General features: G+C 41.5%; 1 protein-coding gene across 1 annotated transcript in view; it reads right to left on the bottom strand.

Moving 5' to 3' along the window:
* Positions 1-297: 297 nt before the first annotated feature.
* The window catches only part of LOC134320439 (exostosin-1), a 148562-nt gene continuing 125438 nt past the window's right edge, over positions 298-23421 (bottom strand). Inside the window, exons 8-11 of the mRNA XM_063001822.1 lie at positions 13492-13581; positions 6648-6808; positions 1639-1810; positions 298-862 (exon numbers count right to left, since the gene is read on the bottom strand). Of these exons, the coding sequence (XP_062857892.1) occupies positions 677-862; positions 1639-1810; positions 6648-6808; positions 13492-13581 (609 nt within the window). The 3' untranslated portion in view covers positions 298-676. The remainder of the gene's footprint in view (positions 863-1638; positions 1811-6647; positions 6809-13491; positions 13582-23421) is intronic.

Raw genomic sequence — 23421 nt, 5'->3', positions numbered from 1 at the left:
ACACTGTTCACATGTGTAGCTAAAATGTTTTGACAATATAAAGCTTTACTGGATGGCACAGACTTTGACCAACCCACGCAGATACAGGGAGAACATGCAACCGCCCAGCCGAAACTCTAACCCAGGCCCATCCTGCTGTGCTACACGCTGCTCCACCGTGCTGCCTCTGTGTATCACTGACAACTACAAAACCTTTTGCCGGGAAAAAGGAGTCGTCATAAACAGACTGTTTATGACCTCAGAGACAACAGCTGAGACGAGCCCTCAGATTTAATCAAGCATGACTTCTGTAGCATTCAGAGATTTTATTTAGCTTCAGACGTCTTTTTTATAAAAAAAAAAAGTACAAAAAATGAAAGAACTGAAAGTACATATTACAGGCATCGGCAAGTTTGGCTTCCTCCCTGGGGCCTAAACTTCAGACTTTTCTTTTCTTCTGGAGAGGCTGCAGTCTCTGCAAATGACAATATTAACGACAACAACAACAGCAGCATTGCTAGATTCTCAAATACCCACAGTGACTCCGACCAGAGTCACCGAACAATAAAAGATCCAGGGTTGCATATATTATTTTATTAAATTACTTTGCAGACATAAGGTTTCTGAGATCAGCACATCTCTCGATAAAAAGTTTCTAGACGATGTTCGAGTTGGTCCGAGGGACTCCGGGTCAGCCCTACAGCCTCTCGATGTCCCTGTATTTCTTACGTAGGATGGAAACCTGGTCTTTGAACAGAACCGGGTCCAGACGGAGCTGAGAGTGAACAAGTGGCATGAAGCCGAACCACGCGGCAAAGGAGTTCATGCAGGACTGCCGCTGAGCAAAATGGTCCGGGTCGGCCCACCGCGACGACTTTGAACCCTGAGAAAGAAAAGCAGATTGGAGCAGAAGGATAAAGGACAAGACACAGATAAAATGATTTGATCTGCTAAAACCAGGGTTGGACAAAAGACCAGGGTTGGACAAGAGACCAGGGTTGGACATGGTTAGTCCAGCAGACACCCCTTGTAATGATTAAGTTCTGATGTTTTTGCAACATCCAGAGTATCAAATAATTTATATAAACTAATGACAACAGTTAGGGGAAGGCCATTTTCTGTTTCAGCATGACTGTGCCCCTGTGCATTAAGCAAGGTCTATGAAAATCTCAACTCCTCTAAAACCTTTTGGGAAGAATTGGAATGTCAACTGCAAGCTAGACCTACTCGTCTGACCTCACATAGACAGACCCAAAAAAATCTTCCAAGGTGTGTGTGTGTGTGTGTGTGTGTTTGTTTGTTTGGGGTACACACCAAATGCCCATGGTTTTGGAATTTGATGTCTAACAATCTCATTGTCAGACGAGCACATACTTTTGGACATATACTTACATTTTATATACTAAGGTAAATGCCCATCCCTGACTTATAGCAGAGCATTAATTGCAAACACACCTACAAGAATGCAGGAATATACAGCAATGGGTTTTCTGACCAGTGGAAAGAATGAACGAGGTGCTTTGGACTTTACTATGGACATAACTATTGAGACGTTTGTCAAGGAGGTTATAATGCTGAATCAGTGATCAGCCCCAGGACCTAAAGCAGCATAGGAATTGCCTGAGACACACACACACACACACACACACACACACACACCTGTTGCATCATCGTCTCCTTGTACTGTTTCTTCTGCGTGACTTTGATTGGAGGGAGCTTGGTCACCGTTGAGACGAGGAGGTTCATGAGAATGTCCTCACAGTTGGCCAGCTGGTCCACCACGGAGAGGAGTCGGCTGGGTAGGTAGTGAGTGTACAGGAAATTATAGTACCTGAGAAAGAAGGAGAAAGTGAATGAGGTTTCCAGCTTCATGTGTCTCTCTTTTACACAATAAAAAATTAATTCTTACAAGCTAATACAAGTCATACATTACTCATTTACACTAGCTGCTTCTCCTGGTTAGGGACGCGGTGACTCCTCACCAGAGATGTGCACTCAAGTAAGCGACTCGTCCCTAATGACACCCGACTAGGGTGACCATACATTCTCTTTTTCTGAAACAGTGTAAACATTTCCAAATGCGCGTACTAAGATGGAGGTTATTGTCAATGCCGTGATAGCGCCACATTCTGGTAAAACAGCTCAACTGATGAATTATTTTATTTGTTGTTTTTATTGTTTAGGGCTGAATGCTGAATGGAAGGGAATAAGATTATCTGATCATAGAGGCATTTGTTAGTAGTTTTGTTAAAGAGTAGCTGTTTATTCATTAAAGTTCAATAACACAGTTGCGTTATTAATGTATTTGTCAACTCAGTGCCATCTTACCACTAGTGTCCTCTTTTTTGAAAACCAAAATATGGTCACCCTACACCTGACTTGACTCATAAGTCAAAATTAACTCATGAACAACAAGAGACTTTCCATTATTATCCAGGCAGGGTGTGTGCAAGTGACAGAAAGTATTTCTTTGTGTGAATTGTAGCCAGGTACTTACACCGGTCATGCATAACATTATGACCACCTTCCTAATATTGTGTTGTTCCCCCTTTTGCTGCCCCATACACAACAAACTGCGATGCTTTGTGTATTCTGACACCTTTCTATCAGAACCAGCATAAACTTCTTCAGCAATTTGAGCTACAGTAGCTCGTCTGTTGGATCGGACCACACGGGCCAGCCTTCGCTCCCCACATGGATCACTGAGCGACCCTGGTTTACCACTGTTCTTTCCTTGGACCACTTTTAATAGATACTGACCACTGCAGACCCGGAACCCCACAAGAGCTGCAGGTTTGGAGATGCTCTGACCCAGTCATCTAGCCATCACAAATTGGCCCTTGTCACACTCGCTCAAATCCTCACACTTACCCATTTTTCCTGCTTTTAACACATCAGCTCTGAGGATGAAATGTTCACTTGCTGCCTAATCTATCCCTGCCACTTACAGGTGCTGTGATGAAGAGATAATCAGTGTTATTCACTTCACCTGTCAGTGGTCATAATGTTGTGCCTGGTCGGTGTGTATGTTTTACATGACTGAATGTATGTACTGTCACTTTAAGAGAATAAGCGAGTTAGACTCGTGCACAAAGCTGTTCAAAATCGCTAATACATACTGGAGAATAAACTGCAAAAATAGGTTGTGAGAAAGCATTAGAAATATAGTAAAATAACTAAAAGTTAGCACTGTTTTTAAAGCTGTGATGATATGAGTTGTGAACTTTTTAGCACCAGTTAATGAGCGGTTATAACGTTACACCTGCCTGTAATCGGCTGGCTCGTGCTGTTGTTAAACTCAGCCCACGAGCTGTGGATTTCAGGGTCTACATTACCAGGACCGAGAACTTACAAAGACAAAGTTCAGCCAGACCCCACTGAGACAGGAGTAACTGGGGGTTTTCTGATGAAGTTTTCATCGTGTCGCTGCTGCTTCGATAAAAGAGGAATTCCGTGACTTGTCCTTCGCGTTATGTCTCCTTTCTGCTGCTTCTGAACTGTGAGTATCTTTATTTTACCTCATCAGCCACTGAGCATAGTACAGGCCTGTACTGGTGTGCTATTAAGAGTGAGTGTGTGTTAGAGAGCGTGAGTGAGAGAGTGAATGTGAGTGTGTGAGAGAAAGAGAGAGTGTGTGTGTGAGAGAGAGTAAATGTGTGTGTGAGAGAGTGAATGTGTGTGTGTGAGAGAGTGAATGTGTGTGTGAGAGAAAGAGAGTGTGTGTGAGAGAAAGAGAGTGTGTGTGAGAGAAAGAGTGTGTGTGTGAGAGTGTGAGAGAGTGAATGTGTGTGAGAGTGAATGGGTGTGTGAGAGTGTGTGTGAGAGAGAATGTGTGTGTGTGAGAGAGTGTGTGAGAGAGTGAGTGTGAGTGTGTGTGAGAGCGTGAATGTGTGTGAGAGAGTGAATGTGTGTGAGAAAGAGAGTGTGTGAGAGAGTGAATGTGTGTGAGAGCGTGAATGTGTGTGAGAGAGTGAATGTGTGTGAGAGAGAGTGTGTGAGAGAGTGAATGTGTGTGAGAGAAAGAGTGTGTGTGAGAGTGTGAGTGTGTGTGAGAACGTGAATGTGTGTGAGAGTGTGTGAGAGAAAGAGTGTGAGTGAATGTGTGTGAGAGAAAGAGTGTGTGAGAGAAAGAGTGTGTGAGAGTGAATGTGTGTGTGTGAGAGAGTGAATGTGTGTGAGAGAAAGAGAGTGTGTGAGAGAGTGAATGTGTGTGAGAGAAAGAGTGTGTGTGAGAACGTGAATGTGTGTGAGAGAGTGAATGTGTGTGAGAGAAAGAGAGTGTGTGAGAGAGTGAATGTGTGTGAGAGAAAGAGTGTGTGTGAGAACGTGAATGTGTGTGAGAGAGTGAATGTGTGTGAGAGAAATAGAGTGTGTGAGAGAGTGAATGTGTGTGAGAGAAAGAGTGTGTGTGAGTGTGTGGGCTCACAATTATTATTTTGAAAATTATGTAATTATTTGTGGATTCATTAAATTGTGAGTTATTATGTGAGATTGAAATAATTTAACTAGTGGATAATCAGCAAAATATTTTAAGTGACTGAACTAGAGTCTGGGGGGACACGGTGGCTCGGTGGGTAGCACTGTCGCCTCACAGCAAGAAGGTCATGGGTTCGATCCCCAGGCAGGGCAGTCCAGGTACTTTCTGTGTGGAGTATGCATGTTCTCCCCGTGTCTGCGTGGGTTTCCTCCGGGAGCTCCGGTTTCCTCCCACAATACAAAAACATGCAGTCAGGTTAATTGGAGATACTGAATTGCCCTACAGGTGAATGGGTGTGTGTGTGTGTATGTGTGTCTGCCCTGCGATATACTGGCGCCCCGTCCAGGATGTTACTGTGTGCCTTGCGCCCATTGAAAAGCTGGGATAGGCTCCAGCAGTGCATTTTGTAGGTCCTAAAAAGAGGACAAGTCCGGAAAAAAGGGTGTATGGTCGCCCTAGTCGGATGTCACTAGTAACTTGAGTGCCCATCTTTGGTGAGATGTCACTGTATTCCTAACCAGGATGAAGCAGTAGTGAAAATGAAAAACGTATGACTTGTATTTAAAGTACCAAAGTAACTAGCATTAACAAACAGGTAGGACTTGCACATGGACTAGTTTTATTTGCATATTTTGCCCTGTCTGACATGCTAATAGGTGGTATTTTTACAGAAATTTGCTTAGCAATCACAGTTCTCTTCATCTCTACTATTTTGTTATTTGTGGCTTTATTGTTTATAAAGGGTTTTAAGGAAAAGTAGCCAACTGGTATAAATCAGTGTGTATGATTGATAATGTTTATGAGCAGCAATTGGTAAAGACCATTAGCCCTGAGCCAGAGCGGTGGGGTCTGTATTAATAGATAGACTGCTGTATATTGCTATGGTGTGTCTCTAGGGTCCTGGTACTGTTTTGCTTGGATTGATGAGTGCAGATTGGCTTCATGTATTTAGTGTCTTTTTGTAGTGATTTGCTTTAAATGGGATTTGAACTACAGACTGGTAGTTGTACCAGAATAATCCCTTTGATTTCTTTATTCCCTCTAATGCTCTGTCCTTTCCTGTCTTTTGTCTTGAGCACCAAAATGCCTAGAGTCATCCGTGGTCCATAGTGTGTGTGAATGTGTGTGTGTGTGTGTGTGTGTTTCAGCAATGAAGAATGATCAGAAAGGCCTTCACCTAAAACAAACTGTGATTGCTGTCTCTCATGCACTATAGATCTTATGAAATCTCCCACTGAAACTGTCAGAAAATACATTCATATCATTACATGGCGTCTGAGAGCTCTCTCCATCACACACACACACACACACACACACACACACACACACACACACACACACACACACACCTTCAGACAGCTTCATTCATAAAAAGACACTGTAAAGCCACAGAGGCGGCACAGTGATGCAGCAGACGGCGTAGGTGCCACACAGCACCACATGAAGTCAAATGTAACAGCGGCAGTTTAGGGTATGAGGTTCACATTTGTTTAGAATAGGAATAAGAATTTCTAAACATGTTTGTATTATTATTATATCTTTATTTTATTTTCATTATTGCTTTTTTCTCGTCGGGGCTGTAGTGGTCGTAATTCTGGTCGTAAGGTAGGAATACGTTGGACTGGGCGCCAATCCACTGCAGGGCCAATCATGTCTGTGTAGATGCCTGGCCTGGTCTACAGCACTGAAAAAATTCAAACAAAGTCCAAGCTTTAGTGGGCTAGTGTTGTAGACGTCTGCACCACCCGAGCGATACAGTATAAGCTTATTTTGCGATGATCTGTTGTACATTATTATGCTGAATTATTCATAGCGGTTGTGATGCTTCTTGATAAGAAATGCAAAAACTCACTCTGCAGCAGTAACAACATCTTCTGTTTTACCCGATCTCACAAAATATTTGGTGATTTAGAAATCCCTGCCGTGTGCAGGAAAAAGAGGATGTATGGGCGCCCTAGTCGGGTGTCACTGGGGACGAGTCGGTAACTTGAGTCGCTAACTTGAGCGCCCATCTCTGGTGAGGAGTCACCACATCCCTAACTAGGATGAAGCAGCTAGTGATTAACGTATGACTTTAATTAGCTTTGGTTTGTCTTTAAAGTACCAAAGTAACTAGCACTAGTTAGACTAGTTTTATTTGCAAATTTAGCTATTTGTATACTTCGCAATGAATTCAGTGTAAATGTTGTACCTGTGGTAGAAGGCGGCACCCGTCAGCACCATTGAGTACTCATTGGTCCATTTAGACGTGTAGCCCCACCTCCCTTTGGCTGCATCCCAGTAATGGCTGCGTGCTGGGTATCCCACTATCCGCTCTGGAAAACTGTGCCACACGATGAAGGCAAAATCCACCTGTCAGCACAGAGATCACAGAGAAAAACACTTTACACAGCTGTAAATGCGAACACTACACAATATACACTTCAGAGAGCAATAATCTGGGGCATCTTTAGAATTTGAGAATTAAAAGTGAGGTGGAAAGAAAGGTTTGTAAATTACAACCGATCCCTACAGACATGTTCCAAAATCTGCCTGCCTGTCCCATACAGTGTAACTACCGCATCTACAGCATAGACTTATAAAGGCTTATAAAGAATATTTGTGCTCCCCCCATTACTATTTTTGGTTCTTATACAGTGACTCTTGTATTGTACTGAGGTCCAAGCACTACATCATATGAAATTTACAGTTAGGACAATATTCTTTTACACTATAAAACAAAATACCAGCAGGCTAGCACCTGATTCAAACGGCTGGCTAACTCGGAGCATTGAGATTAGAAACAGTTATTCACATCCATCTCATGCTGAATAAAGACTCAGATTTCTGCAACGGCACACAGAAAAGTTTGGTTTTGCTGTGTCTGATCTGTTTGCTGTGTCTAGATTAAATAAAAAACAATCCACTTAAAGTGGAAGAAGGGCTAAAAATGTCAGACTTCATGTTATACTACTAGAGATGGGACGATCGATCGGCTACGGATCGGTATCGGCCGATTTTTAATCAAAATATGCTATCGGCGATCGGCGATATTTCCTAAAAGTAGCCGATCCGATCGTGTGATATATAAAGACCACGTTAAGTTAACAGCTCAGTGGATTGATCCAGACTTTGAGCTACGAAGCACCAACCATCACATCACCATTCATCAACAATCGTACAGAAACCATCGTGAAAGCTCTTACGATGTAATTTTGCTGATTGTAATATTGACTTTAAAAAGATCATTCAACCCGGTCACATCTGAGTCGATTCTATCAGCACGTTATATAAACTCCTGGTTCACTTTGGTAAATCGTGAGCGGTTCTTACTTGTGATGTAGATGAGAACAGAAGACGTTACAGAGCCAATCAGAGGCAAAAGTTTATTCATTACCAAATTCGTTAGTTCAGGATCATCTGCTGAACTTTTAGAAAACTTTTAGCTCCTTAGACGGAACGAGTCTGACTCGGTTACAGATCTGTGGTAATAGCAGTTTAATGAAGCTTTTTAATGTAAGAGAGTCACACAGAATGTTCTGTAGTAGCTGCTGGTTTTTATTTAAAACCACGACATTTAATTAATAACAGTAAACACGGAGAGATAACTGAGAAGAGAAACTTACGCTTCACATAAAAACGAATCAACTCATGAATCAATGAATCACTTATAGCGATACTGTGAACAAAGCGTCTCTTCCAAAGGCACAAACACACACACACACACGCGCGCGCGCTGCTCCGGTTTATCTTTACTGTGAGGCTCTTTTTACGTTTATTTACTGCTAATCCCCCACCCCCCCCTTCCCGATCGGAATCGGCTATCGGCCGATGTCCCTGAAAGGAGATCGGAGATCGGAATCGGTGCCAAAAACCCCGATCGGTCCATCTCTATATACTACATTAAGCTACCTCACTTCATGATGAATGAAGCTCGTGTAAATGATGCAGCCTCCAGGCTTCACTGTGATATGTTGAGTAAACTGACGAGTGCACATTTATCTCATTTAATTATGGGTTTGTGAACGAGGTGAGAAAGCACGAAGCAGCAGAACCTAGACGCATGTGAGGAGTCTGATTTCATACAAGTCTCAATAGATCAACACATTCTGCCTGAACTGATAAACTAATAATGTACAAACAGGTCTTGGTCTTTATGAAGACTTTTTAGAAGACGCTTATTTATTTATGACCACAATTCAAGCAATTGAGGGTTAAGGGCCTTGCTCAGGGGCCCAACAGTGGCAACTTGGCAGTAGTGGGACTTGAACTGGCAACCTTTTGGTTAGCTACCGCTGCCCTATGTTTTGAAGATGTTCGGACAGTTAGACCACCTGACATTCAAATCAAATGGTCATTTCTGACGTGTCCAAAAGATATATTAAATAATGCCACTGGTCATTCCCATGATCCACGCAACCTTTCATCTGTCCATCCACTCGTCCATCCATTTGTCCATCAATCCATTTACAAATCTGTAGATCTTTCTCTATAGTACATGTTCATAAAATTCATTCATTCCTCATTCCATCCATCCATCCATCCATCCATTACTCCCTTCATCTACCTCTTCCTCCATCCCTACATCCATCCATCATCTATTCATCCATCCCTTCATTACTCCCTCCCTCCCCCTATCCATCCATTACTCCCTCTCTTCACCCATCCATCCATCCACCATCCATCCATCCATCAATTCATCCATTCCTCATTGCATACATCCCTTCATTCCTCCCTCTCTTCATCTATTTATCCATCCATCCATTCCTCTCTTCATCTACCTTTCCCTCTGTCTGTCTGTCTGTCCGTCCGTCCGTCCGTCCATCCATCCATCCCTTCGTTCCTCCCTCTCTATATCCATCCATTTATCAGTCTGTTACTAATCTGTATATATATCTGATCATTTCATCCATACGTTTATTAATTTATTTGTCAATTCATATATCCTTCTGATCTGCCCATCCATCCATCCATCCATCCTCAGTTACCATTTCATCCTGATCAAGGTTGTGGTGGGTCTGAACCTTTGCATCTACCATTTCTTTTTTTATCACTACACTCAACTTTCACTCCTGATTGCAGCTTAAACAAGCATCTGCGCTTGTGTATGACTGAATATTATTACGCCATCACATCTAAAACCTCTGTAAGCTCGCCCAACCACACCAGTCAACATGTTCAGAGAAGCAGGCAGGTGGGCAGAGATGCAGATTGATCAGGTGTTAATAAAAGATCAGCTGGATGAATAATAAATGACAGGCTCTGAACACACACTGGGCCTGACGGCGCTTGATAAATCCAGGCAGTCCCGACTGCTTGATGCTTTTGGTTGGAACTTCGATTCGATCAACACTGTTTTACTACTGATTTTTTACAGGGTCATTAAAGGTTAAGGTAGTGTGAGGGGTGGTGTTTCTGATTACAGCTTTTGATAATGAGTTGATTTGCTATGTGGAGGTTGGATTGATATATACACTTTAACATAAACAATTATGTTAATGAAATGATATGCTTCCAATTTTTTAAATATATATTTGATGCATTTTTCTCCCATTTTCTCCCAATTTAGCGTAGTCAATTTGTCTTCCGCTGCTGGGGATCCACAATTTTATTTGTATTTTTTCAGTTGAGGAGGGTATATTGCTGCTCATGCCTCCTCCGACCCCCGCTGTCCTTACACAGCGTTTGAAGACTCCGCCCTCATAGTCCGGTCATCCCTCCCTGCAGGCACCACCAATTGTGCTCGCTAGATGGCGCCCAGCCGACTTGTGGCAACGGCGAGTTTTAAACCGATGAGTTCAGAATCTCGGAGCTGGTGAGCTAGCGGAATATCCCACTGCGCCACCTGGGTGCCTATGTATCCAATTTTGTGGCAACAGTTTAGGGAAGGCCTAGCCCGTGTGCACAAAGTAAGGTTTATAAAGATCTTGGTTTAAAGAAGCTCCAGTGACTGGCACAGAACCCTGACCTCAGCCCCACTGATCAGCTCTGAAATGAACTGGAACGTCAGTTAAAGCTTATGAGTACAAAGTCGTACAAATGCTCTTTTGACTGAATGGGCACAAATTCTCACAGACATACAGCAAAGTATTGTCAGAAAAGCGGCTGTTGTTATAGCCAAAAAAATCACATAAGGTTCAATCTGTTTTAATACTGTTAGTTTTTCTAATAGGATGTCCAGCATATACGAGTGAGTTCCTCTGTTCCTTTTCTCTAGTTCACTGATGATCCATTGTTATGCATTTGCTTGTTATGCATTCTTCTTTAGTTTGGTGTATCTGCATTCTAAATCTTTCATAAACGTTTCTATGCTTAAGATTGAACTTCTTATTGAGCCAAAGACTCCAACGCTGTTTTCCATCCAAACTTTCAACGTGTGATAAATAAATACTTCCCACATTCCTGCGCCCCTGGCCAAAGTGAACGATCCAAAACCTCGGGTCCATTTGTTCAAACTGACAATAGCAGCAGCAGGCAAGTTAACAAAGAAAGAAAGAATGATTTTATTTATTTATGGTTAGAACTGCCAGCAGAACTTTTTTATTTCTTTTTTGTTTCTTGCACGGTGTCCAAATTTCTACTTTACAATCTGACTCTCATTTTCACCAGATCATTTATGTTTGAGATGGTTTGGCTCCAGGTTTCTTTTGGCAGCCTGGATCATTTTGTCTGGCAGTCGTGAGTCAGATTCATCAGGATGAAAAAGCCTGGTTATCAGATTCAGCATTGTGAGCAATGTTAGACTTTTATAGATTTGAACCCACTTCAAGCACGTACACGTTTTACCTAATGTTGCATAAACAAAAGCAGAATCTTATAGAAAAGACAATCATTTAGGGACCTAAAGGGTCTCTGTAGTGCCATTGGTCTGGCGGGAGCTCGACAGACACAGCTGGTTGTGTCTGAGGGAGGGGTGGTTGTGGCAAAAGCAGTGGAAAAATAAGACTGGAGTATATATATATATATTAGGGCGTTAAAATTTTAATTGCAATAAAAAAATTAATCAAGAATAATCAAATGATTTTATTGCGAAGCTTTAAACATACATCACTGTGGTCATTTGCGCTGCTTTAACACAGCATTATTGTGTTTATACTGTGTAGTGATAACACGGGTCTTTTTCCAGGTTGCGGTCGTGAGTTACGAATTACTCGAGCTGCTGCTGCTACATATTGTGAAATACAGGGGGTTTTAAATAGAAATTTTTGTTTTCAAAAAGTGTAAGAAATCATCACTAGACAAAATTACAGTTATTAATTGCCGCTTTAATATCATCTTCGGTCAGAGCACATTTGTCTCGTCAGGCGTCTGAGTGCACGGATACACGTTACAGGCTAAATGAACTCAGACTCAGTTTAACTTTATTTCAGATGAATTTGGATGGAAAGTCCATGAACTGTACCCATTGTGGGAACATTACAAACACTGGTGTTAACTGGATCGCAATGGACTGTAGACGCTTTAACATAGGTAACGATATGGGTCCACATGACGCTATACGTGTTGCATCTAGAAATGGTTCATATTAGTTCCATGAGCGCCTGTTTTCAGTGGCAGGATTACGAACAGGAAAAGATCCTGACAAAAGACGTTTTAAAAAACTGGCTGAAAGATGGGTAGCTGTTAACAACTCTATATAGGCATTTGCTGGCTTTCTAAAAATAATTTAGATTTAATCATTTTACTTTATTAATAATGTAATTTTTTTTTATTGGTAAACATGTTCTTCAAACGTGTGTGTGTGTGTGTGTGTTGAGACTGCGGACATCCTTGGAAGGCGAGGGCGTTTTGCAGCAGGCAGAGCCCACCAGAGAGCATAAGGATTAGATGTAAAAAGGTGAAAATATACGTATTGTTTGGTGTTTATGAATGATTAACATCACTCGTTTTGTAGTAAAATGTAAAACTCTGAAAGTATCGCCCCCTTTTTTTCACCTTCCCCCCCCCCCCCCCCCCCCCCGACATGTTGCTTTGTAATTGCAGCCAAGAGCAACTACGAGCAAATCCAGCGGCTCACTGATCCCTCACTGAGTACATTTCCAGGCTGTGTTAATTGAATCTGAAGAGAGAAAAACTGACATTAATAAAGTGAACGTACAAATACAAAACCTGCACTGAGGGATGAGACGATATGTTCTGCATAACAAACAAGTCTCAAAGAAAGTACACTATATGGCCAAAAGTATCCTCATTTTTTTGCTAACTGGATTAATACATTGGACAAAAGTATGTGGACACCCCTTCTATTTCCAACAAGCTCATGGTCAGGTGTCCACATACTTTTGTCCAATGTATTAATTCGGTTAGCAAAAAAATGAGGAGATAAAGAGGGATTAATAAAGCGTTGTTTATGTATAAAAAACAAAAGCTTTTGTTCTGATTTATGTACAAATACATTTTATGATCAAAAGTATGTGGACACCTGATCATAAGTTTCTTTTACATCACATTCCAAAACCATGTTATTATGTAGTTGTTCCCTTTTGCAGCTATAACAGCCTTGGGAAAGGCTACTACAAGATTTGGAGTGTATCTGAGGGAATTTGTGCCCATGCAATCATTTGTGAATGGCCCGCATCCGATGTCACCAAAATTCCCTCACACAACTCATTAAACCATGTCTTTATTAACCTCACTGTGAGCACAGGGACACAGTCAAACTGCAGCAGGAAAGGACCTTCCTCAAACTGTTGCCAGAAAAATGAAAATACAAAATACATTTTCTGTCAATTATTTTATACACCTGTTAGCAATGTGTGGCTGAAACACCTGAACTCAATAATTAGGTGGCATGTCTACATACTTCTGGTTATATTATGTATTTCTAAACAGCCACGCTGGATTTTAGCACAGCTTACTGCCTGATGCAGACACCGTTTATTAGAGATTACTGCTCGATTACTTATTTATTAGAGACTAGCAGAACCCCAGACAAACAGCTGTACAGGTCCAATGCCATGAACGCTGACCTGAGTCACGTATGAGGCATCCAAGCCATGATGTTCATCTGTTCATGATACTCATCTGTTCTACCAGTCGACGAGGTAGATTCTTACCTCATTGGTGGACAGTACGGAGTCCTCATCCAGGCTGAGCACAGCGTCAGTCTTAATGACATCGTGAGGGTAAAAACGGCCGCTCATCGTCTAAAAGAAACAACAACAGCAAATGAAATGAAAGCTCTGACTTCGTTTTTCACACTTAATTTTCACATGAAGAAACAAATCTGTGTCTGGTGTATTCACCATCTTCATTATCAAAACATCTGTTTTCAACTTGTGCTTCACACCAAAGAAAGATGACAAATTACAAACAGATTTAGGCTGTAAAACTGCAGCTTCTCAATTCAATTAAAACTGCTAGAATATAAGAGCAAAAGTATGTGGACGCCACTAGTCTTCAGGTCGGTTTCAGGAGGGTTTTTTCTGGGTGCTTTGGTTTCCTCACACAGAGCCCTGACTGGAACATCAACTTGACCCAGTTCCCTTTCCCAGTTTCCAGCCATACAAGTGCTTTTTTAACTAAATGCGCACAAATCCCTACAGACATACTTCAATGCCTTGTGAGAAGCCCTTTCAAAAGAGTGGCTGTTGTTCTAGCTGAAAAGCTCATGGTCAGGTGTCCACATATTTCTGATTATATAATGTATTTCTAAACAGCCACGTTGGATTTCAGCACAGCGTGATGTATAAAGTCACTTGCAGTCCCTGTTCCAGCATGACTGTGGCCTTGACCATGAGCTTGCTGGAGATCCCAGTCCAAAACCATGAGCATTGATATAACTTAATACAAGTGTGACTGAATACAATTCAAAACAATTAAAGATTGAGGAGTTTGCTCAGGGGTCCAACAGTGGCAACTTGTGGTGGTAGTGCTTGAACTGGCAACCAGTATTTAAACTGCTTTAATATGGAATTGACCCAGCATTGCAGCTATACAACTCTTCTGGCAGGGCTTTGGATTGTATCTGTTGGAATTTGAGCCCATTGAGTTAAAAGAGCAGATGTAATGTTAGGCACTAATACTGAATGAAATGTCCTGGCTCACAACTGACCTTCCAATTTATTATTATTAATAATAAATATATATAAATAAATATTTTTTGCTATTCTCCCAAATGATGGAGACTCCAGTCATGTCCAAGGAGGGCTGCTTGCCTCACGCTCCCTCAGACGCATACGCAGCCCTAACCCTTCTTATTCACGCACGGAGAGCCACGCCCTAATCTCAGTGCTCCATTAATACCTGTACAGACGCCTCAGGGTACCAACCAGAATCCTTGGACAGCGTCAGGGATCACTTTTTCGGTCCGGTCTTTTTCTCACCCAGCAGACTTAATGACCAATTTTTGTCTGCTGCAGGCGCTGCCAATTATGCCCACTAGAGGGCGCCCAGCTGACTGGTAGCAGAGCTGAGGTTCAAACTTGGGAAGCCCCAGACCTTCCAGTTTATCTCAGATGTGTTCAGTGGGGTTGAAGTCACTTCACTTTGTTCACAGGGGCACAAACATAATGGAACACAAAAGCGCCTCTAAAAACTGTTGCCATAAATGACTTATTTTTACAGATTATTACAGATTATAACAGATTACCTATTTAATACACCCGATAGCAGCAGGTTTGGCTGAAACACCTAAACCTAATAATTACTATAAGTGTCCACATACTTCTGGCCATTTGCTGCTGCTTTCCACAGAAGTCAGCTTACTAAAACTGAATAGCAAATACAAAAAAAAGTGTAAAACACTGAACACATGAACACAAGGTTTGCTCCCACCGAAATACACAACCTCCCTCCGCCGTCTCTCTGTAAACCTAGCACTCACCCTCCGCGCCGTGTAGCTGTTTCAGCAAGTCCAAAATAGTGCAGATATTTATTCCCCAAAATAAGCTGCACATATTTATTCCCAAAAATAGCCAACCTTTAAAATTCTGCTATGAATCAAAATGACCTGTTTAAAAGTTTTACTGAAGTGAAACAAAAATAATAAAAATGGAACAAATTTCCAACATGAAACTTTTAGTGTTCAGTTTATGTAATGAAGCTTTTCTTCTCAGTTTATTGCTGTAACATGACATCCATCATATGAAGCAAAAGAGAACGTTTTTTGGGCTTGCTGGCTCGGTGGGTAGCACTGTCGCCTTACAGCAAGAAGGTCCTGGGTTCAGTTCCCAGGTGGAGTGGTCCAGGTCCCTTCTGTTTGGAGTTTGCATGTTCTCCCCATGTCTATGTGGGTTTCCTCCGGGAGGGAATTTCTCTATGAGCTCAGCAACATATTGTTCAGTACACAACATATCTCATCAAAATGTCTAAAGAAGAGCAGGCATCTCTATCTTCAGCTAAGGTCACTGTTTATGATTCCACGATATGAAACAGACCGGGCAAAAAAATGAAGGATTTATGGTGGATGGAAAAAAAGAAATCACTGATAATCAAGAGAGGCATCAGTGCTGGTCTGACATTTGCAACTAAAACATCTGGATGAAGCTCAGACCTTGCATGTATGATGTGTTCTTGAAAATGTATTCAACATTTTTGAAGAACAGGGGACACAACATGTCTGGGGGAAAAGCAAATCTGGAGTTTTGTAGCTTTTTGATGCAAGGTGTTTTTTGTAAAATGTGTTATATAGGAAAAAGTATTGGGACAGGGCGGCACGGTGGCTCGGTGGGTAGCACTGTCGCCTCACAGCAAGAAGGTCCCGGGTTCGATCCCCAGGAGGGGCGGTCCGGGTCCTTTCTGTGTGGAGTTTGCATGTTCTCCCCGTGTCTGCGTGGGTTTCCTCCCACAGTCCAAAAACATGCAATCAGGTTAATTGGAGACACTGAATTGCTCTATAGGTGAATGGGTGTGTGTGTGTGTGTGTGTGTGTGTGTGTGTGTCTGCCCTGCGATGGACTGGCGCCCCGTCCAGGGTGTTACTGTGTGCCTTGTACCCATTGAAAAGCTGGGATAGGCTCCAGCACCCCCAGCAAACCTAATTGGATAAGCGATTAAGACAGTGAGTGAGTATTGGGACAGCCCTTCTATTTTAAGTTATGTGCTTTAGCTACAGTTAATAACAGTTGTAATAAATCAAACAGTTTAGGGAAGGTCCTTTTCTGTTCTAGCATGTGCACATTAGGAAAATCTTGGTTTAAAGAAACTCCAGTGACCTGCACAGAGCCCTGACCTCCACCCCACTGAAGAGCTTTGGAATGAACTGGAACATCAGTTAAGGCTTTCTTGACCAACATCAGTGCCCAGCCATACAAATGCTCTTTTGACTAAATGAGCACAAATCCCTACAGACATACTTTAAAGCCTTTTCAGAAGAGTGGCTATTATTATAGCTGAAAAGATCACATAGAGGTCACTCTAATTCAGTACCGTTTATTTTTAATATGTGATGTCCAATAAGCTCTTGGTCAAGTGTCAAAATACTTTTAGCCATAAAGTGTATGTATGTATGTGTCATGTATGTGTCATTCAATATTCTAAAATAATCTGTGTAATAAATGTGCAGCAACAAGGAGTGTAAAAAGGAGGGTTTTTACATTTTTACACCCCTGTAGATTCAGTAACGACAGTGTTTAAATAAACCATTAATGCTCAGTGCAGAAAAGCTAAAACGTACGTTTGGCCACGTGGGATTCCAGGGGTATCAGGGCAAATCCAGCATCGATTCTGCAGCTCTGATGGACTCTATTCAATCATTTCTATCTATAAAGAGCCTGAGGTTCAGCACTAGCCTAATTACAGTATTGATTCTTAATTAGCATCCCTGAGTTATTTAAACGGCTTTATTTAAAAAAGGAAAGCCAATTTTTCTTTGGAGACAGTTAATGGGTACCTGAAGGATATTTTTATCAAAATTAATTGAGAATAAATGGTACCAGTGTGTGTGCGCCTACAGACCATGAAGTTACACTGCAGGCACCCATTTTTAATAGTGAGTTAATTTTAGATACAATATACGAACCAGAAATATTGGGACAGCCCTTATAATTTTTTTAATTCACGTGTGTCAGCCAACAGTTGCTAACAGGTGTAATACATCAATAAAATTTAATTAAAAAAAATCAAATGCTTCCAACTTTGCACCAGTTTAGGGAACTAAATGAATATTAATTGATTCAGTGAAATAGTGATTGCTTCTAAATTTAACAGTGCTTTTCAATGCATAGTTGCGAGGCATATTGGGATTTTCACCATCTACAGCCCATAACATTATAAAAAGATCCAGGGGATCCAGAGAAATGTCTGAAAAGCAATATTAAATCCCTGTGACCTCTGATCACTCAAATGGCGCTGCATTAAAAACCAACATGCCTCTGTAATGAGTCTAACATAGGCTCAGAAACACTTCGGAAAACCCTCGGCAGTAAACACAGTTCATCACTGCATCAACAAATACAAGATTAACACACAAAGCATAAGCCATATTAAAATCAGTTGAGCTAATATGAGATGAGATGAGGCCAGTCCCAGGTTAATTAGGTGTAGATGAGGCTTTTGAAGTGCAGTTTAAGGAAAACGTGTCAATCTGCGCCCCCCGTCAGCCAACATGGGCACAACAGGTGGGCATGTTAGTTATTTTATATACAATAAAAATGTAAATAACTAGATCTCAACTAAACAACAACCCTCCTTTGGCTTAATTTTGTGGTCACTGTTGTGTGAAAACATCCAGATTTCTTGGTTAATGAGGTTAAATTCCTTTCAAATTCCTGGTACATTTGCTCCATTCAGATATACGTCTATGTGGGTTTGATGTTGCAATGGTGGGCTTTTTTTTAAAAAAACTGAGATGATTGTGGTGCAGTATGTTGTTTTTGTTCTTTGTGCTGTTTGTTCTGTATTTCCTGCTGTTTATAGCTCTTCTTTACGCATCATTAGACGGCATGTTGTGTGTGTGTATCTGGCTGATTTGTGGTTTCCAGTTGAGGATTACTGAGCTGATTGATCTGACTGGGATGTTTGAGGTGTTTGCTGTGGCTTGCTGGTGTTTTTGTTAATGATAACTTATTTACCTTCATCACATCCTTAAGTGAAATATTTTATATATACAGTGTATCACAAAAGTGAGTACACCCCTCCCATTTCTGCAGATATTTAAGTATATCTTTTCATGGGACAACACTGACAAAATGACACTTTGACACAATGAAAAGTAGTCTGTGTGCAGCTTATATAACAGTGTAAATTTATTCTTCCCTCAAAATAACTCAATATACAGCCATTAATGTCTTAACCACCGGCAACAAAAGTGAGTACACCCCTTAGTGAAAGTTCCTGAAGTGTCAATATTTTGTGTGGCCACCATTATTTCCCAAAACTGCCTTAACTCTCCTGGGCATGGAGTTTACCAGAGCTTCACAGGTTGCCACTGGAATGCTTTTCCACTCCTCCATGACGACATCACGGAGCTGGCGGATATTCGAGACTTTGCGCTCCTCCACCTTCCGCTTGAGGATGCCTCAAAGATGTTCTATTGGGTTTAGGTCTGGAGACATGCTTGGCCAGTCCATCACCTTTACCTTCAGCCTCTTCAATAAAGCAGTGGTCGTCTTAGAGGTGTGTTTGGGGTCATTATCATGCTGGAACACTGCCCTGCGACCCAGTTTCCGGAGGGAGGGGATCATGCTCTGCTTCAGTATTTCACAGTACATATTGGAGTTCATGTGTCCCTCAATGAAATGTAACTCCCCAACACCTGCTGCACTCATGCAGCCCCAGACCATGGCATTCCCACCACCATGCTTGACTGTAGGCATGACACACTTATCTTTGTACTCCTCACCTGATTGCCACCACACATGCTTGAGACCATCTGAACCAAACAAATTAATCTTGGTCTCATCAGACCATAGGACATGGTTCCAGTAATCCATGTCCTTTGTTGACATGTCTTCAGCAAACTGTTTGCGGGCTTTCTTGTGTAGAGACTTCAGAAGAGGCTTCCTTCTGGGGTGACAGCCATGCAGACCAATTTGATGTAGTGTGTGGCGTATGGTCTGAGCACTGACAGGCTGACCCCCCACCTTTTCAATCTCTGCAGCAATGCTGACAGCACTCCTGCGCCTATCTTTCAAAGACAGCAGTTGGATGTGACGCTGAGCACGTGCACTCAGCTTCTTTGGACGACCAACGCGAGGTCTGTTCTGAGTGGACCCTGCTCTTTTAAAACGCTGGATGATCTTGGCCACTGTGCTGCAGCTCAGTTTCAGGGTGTTGGCAATCTTCTTGTAGCCTTGGCCATCTTCATGTAGCGCAACAATTCGTCTTTTAAGATCCTCAGAGAGTTCTTTGCCATGAGGTGCCATGTTGGAACTTTCAGTGACCAGTATGAGAGAGTGTGAGAGCTGTACTACTAAATTGAACACACCTGCTCCCTATGCACACCTGAGACCTAGTAACACTAACGAGTCACATGACATTTTGGAGGGAAAATGACAAGCAGTGCTCAATTTGGACATTTAGGGGTGTAGTCTCTTAGGGGTGTACTCACTTTTGTTGCCGGTGGTTTAGACATTAATGGCTGTATATTGAGTTATTTTGAGGGAAGAATAAATTTACACTGTTATATAAGCTGCACACAGACTACTTTTCATTGTGTCAAAGTGTCATTTTGTCAGTGTTGTCCCATGAAAAGATATACTTAAATATCTGCAGAAATGTGAGGGGTGTACTCACTTTTGTGATACACTGTATATATGTATGTATGTATGTGTGTGTGTGTGTATATATATACATATATATACTGTATATATTTCACTATAGGATGTGATGAACTTATTTTGTGATGCACTAGTCATTTGCTGCTGTTGAGCAGAAACACAAGTGGTTGTCATGGTAACCACTATTTTCAATAAGTAAAATGTTAAAGAATATACTGTTGTGAATGTTGTGAATGTTATGAATATACTCACACCGATCAGCCATAACATTAAAACCACCTCCTTGCTTTTACACTCATTGTCCATTTTATCAGCTCCACTTACCATATAGAAGCACTTTGTAGATCTACAATTACTGACTGTAGTCCATCTGTTTCTCTGCATGCTTTGTTAGTCCCCTTTCATGCTGTTCTTTAATGGTCAGGACCTTCACAGGACCACCACAGAGCAGGTATTATTTAGGTGGTGGATCATTCTCAGCACTGCAGTGACACTGACATGGTGGTTGTGTGTTAGTGTGTGTTGTGCTGGTATGAGTGGATCAGACACAGCAGTGCTGCTGGAGTTTTTAAACACCTCACTGTCACTGCTGGACTGAGAATAGTCCACCAACCAAAAACATCCAGCCAACAGTACCCCTTGGGCAGCGTCCTGTGACCACTGATGAAGGTCTAGAAGATGACCGACTCAAACAGCAGCAACAGATGAGCGATCGTCTCTGACTTTACATCTACAAGGTGGACCAACTAGGTAGGAGTGTCTAATAGAGTGGACAGTGAGTGGACATGGTATTTAAAAACTCCAGGAGCGCTGCTGTGTCTGATCCACTCATACCAGCACAACACACACTAACACACCACCACCATGTCAGTGTCACTGCAGTGCTGAGAATGATCCACCACCTAAATAATACCTGCTCTGTGGTGGTCCTGTGGGGGTCCTGACCATTGAAGAACAGGGTGAAAGCAGGTTAAAAAGGTATGTAGAGAAACAGATGGACTACAGTCAGTAATTGTAAACCTACAAAGTGCTTCTATATGGTAAGTGGAGCTGATAAAATGGACAGTAATTGTAGAAACAAGGAGGTGGTTTTAATGTTATGGCTGATCAGTGTATGTTAAGATGTTCAATATTGACACACTAAGGCTTGTAAGTGAGAACAGTTTCTTCAGTTTGATAGAAAGTAAACTTCAGCTGCTTCAGTAAACAAATTTGGGAGCAGAAATGCTGAGACCACAACAGGGAGTTTGTCCTGCCAGTAGCTCCTCTGGGCTTTAGTTAAGAACATACAAATGAATAAATGAGTGCATGAGCCCCTTAATTAAACCATCTATAAGCTCTGTGAACATAATTACCCTGAAGGTGATCTAATTGAAAAGCAAGTCACCAAGCGTAATTAAAAACTTCATTAACAACCTCAGTCATGATAACTGTAATGATTTAATGTGTAACATTAATAAATCTGAACCACTTTCATCAGCCGTGTTCCTGTGAGCCACAAAAACACAAGCATCACGCTATAAACCACTCCTGACCATGCAATATTAAATCATTCTGATTATTTATGTAGAATAATAAATTGTCTGGTGCATTTTTATTGCTTGTTAATAACTACTGCGGTGGCCTAGAAACATCTCTAGTGTTCTGGTTTTATTATGTTTTGGGATAGCTCGATCTACAGTACAATATGAATACTGATAAGAGTCAAACAGTTACTTTCACTTATCAGGGACGTGCATGTTGTGGCGGTCTTGAGGTCTCAATGTTTTATTCTGCGATCTGCAAGTTTCTTTTTCTGTGACTGAATAAAATACACTTGTTTTTCTGGGTAGGATCATTTTTTCCAAGCGTATTGGGACAAAATGTGGTGTACAAAGGTTTATAATGTCAGTTCATCATTTGGTATGACCTTCTAATTACTTAATTAATAGTAGTAAGTGATTATAATTTACAAAAAATCCTGTAGCTTTTCTGTACCATTATAAATAAGGCTAGTTTGGCTGAACCTATTATGATACAGAATGGTACATGGCAGAATGGCAGACCTGTTCTTTGTACTGTAAATTACAAACCCATCAGAACAATTAATTTTAGGGTGGCATGGCCTAAAGACAGTGGGTAGCACTGTCACCTCACAGCAAGAAAGTCCAGGGTTTGGTTTCCTGGCTGGACGGCCAGGGCTCTTTCTGTGTGGGGTTTGCATGTTCTCCCTGTGTCCGTGTGAGTTTCCTTTAGGTGCTCTAGTTTTCCTCCCACAGTCCAAAGACATGCAGTTAGATCAACTGGAGCTGTATAAATGTGTGTGTGTGTGTGTGTCCAGGGTGTTTACTGCCATTTACCCAATGAATCAGACCCACCGCAACCTTGACCAGGATAAAGTGGTGGTAAAACAGAAAATTAAACTATGAAGATGAAAGTTACCTTGGCAAAAGTACCACTGTTTCATTTACTTTTTATTATATACTGTCAAGTACACACACACACACACACACACACACACACACATCCTGTGGGAGGGTGTGATATAAAGTCGCTGGTAAAGGTCAGTTTATTAAAATCTACAGCACAACAATGAAGAGTGAAAGACCTCCTGTCCTGCTGTTGCTCTGAAAGCTGTCACAGCAAAAATCCATAAATCTACCAGTCTGGACTTCTGAGCAGCACAACAGTAACGTGTGCACCTTCCCAGAGAGATTGTAAAGCAGCCGAACACTAAACAAGTACACAGGAGTCCAGGAGAGCAAAATAAGCCCTGTTCTTAGGCTGAGAGGTATAGAATTCCCAACTCCTCTATTACAGGAGCAACAATAGTCACTCGTACGCATGGGTCACCTTGTGTTTAGATTGTGACTGAATACAATTCAAGCAATTGAAGGTTAAGGTGGCAACTTGGTGGTAGTGGGACTTGAACCAGCAACCTTTTGATAACTAGTCCAGTACTCCAAGCGTGATTAGCTACACATTGACTTTGCATTACCAACAGTTTATAAATAGGGGTTGGTTGATGTATAATGGCATGAAAGAAGCATGTGTTGATCTTCACCACTTTTGTATTCTGGTATCTGTTACATGCTAAATAAATACTGTATCCACAATATGAATACTGATACTGATCAAACAGTTACGTTCACTTATCAGAGACGTGCATGTCACGGCAGGCTTGAGATCTCAGTGTTTTCTGCAAGTTTCTTTTTCTGTGACTGAATAAATGACTAAGATACGCTTCATTTTCTCAATAAGGATCTTCTTTTTTTTTCAAGCTTATTGAGACGTATTGAGAAGTGTGGTGTACAAAGGTTTCTAAGCATATAGTCAGTTAATCATTTGG

The sequence above is a fragment of the Trichomycterus rosablanca genome, chromosome 9 (genome assembly GCF_030014385.1).
Source record: "Trichomycterus rosablanca isolate fTriRos1 chromosome 9, fTriRos1.hap1, whole genome shotgun sequence".
NCBI classification, from domain to species: Eukaryota; Metazoa; Chordata; class Actinopteri; order Siluriformes; family Trichomycteridae; genus Trichomycterus; species Trichomycterus rosablanca.
Note: the sequence above shows the minus strand (reverse complement) of the source record. Positions and strands in the feature narration are given on the sequence as shown.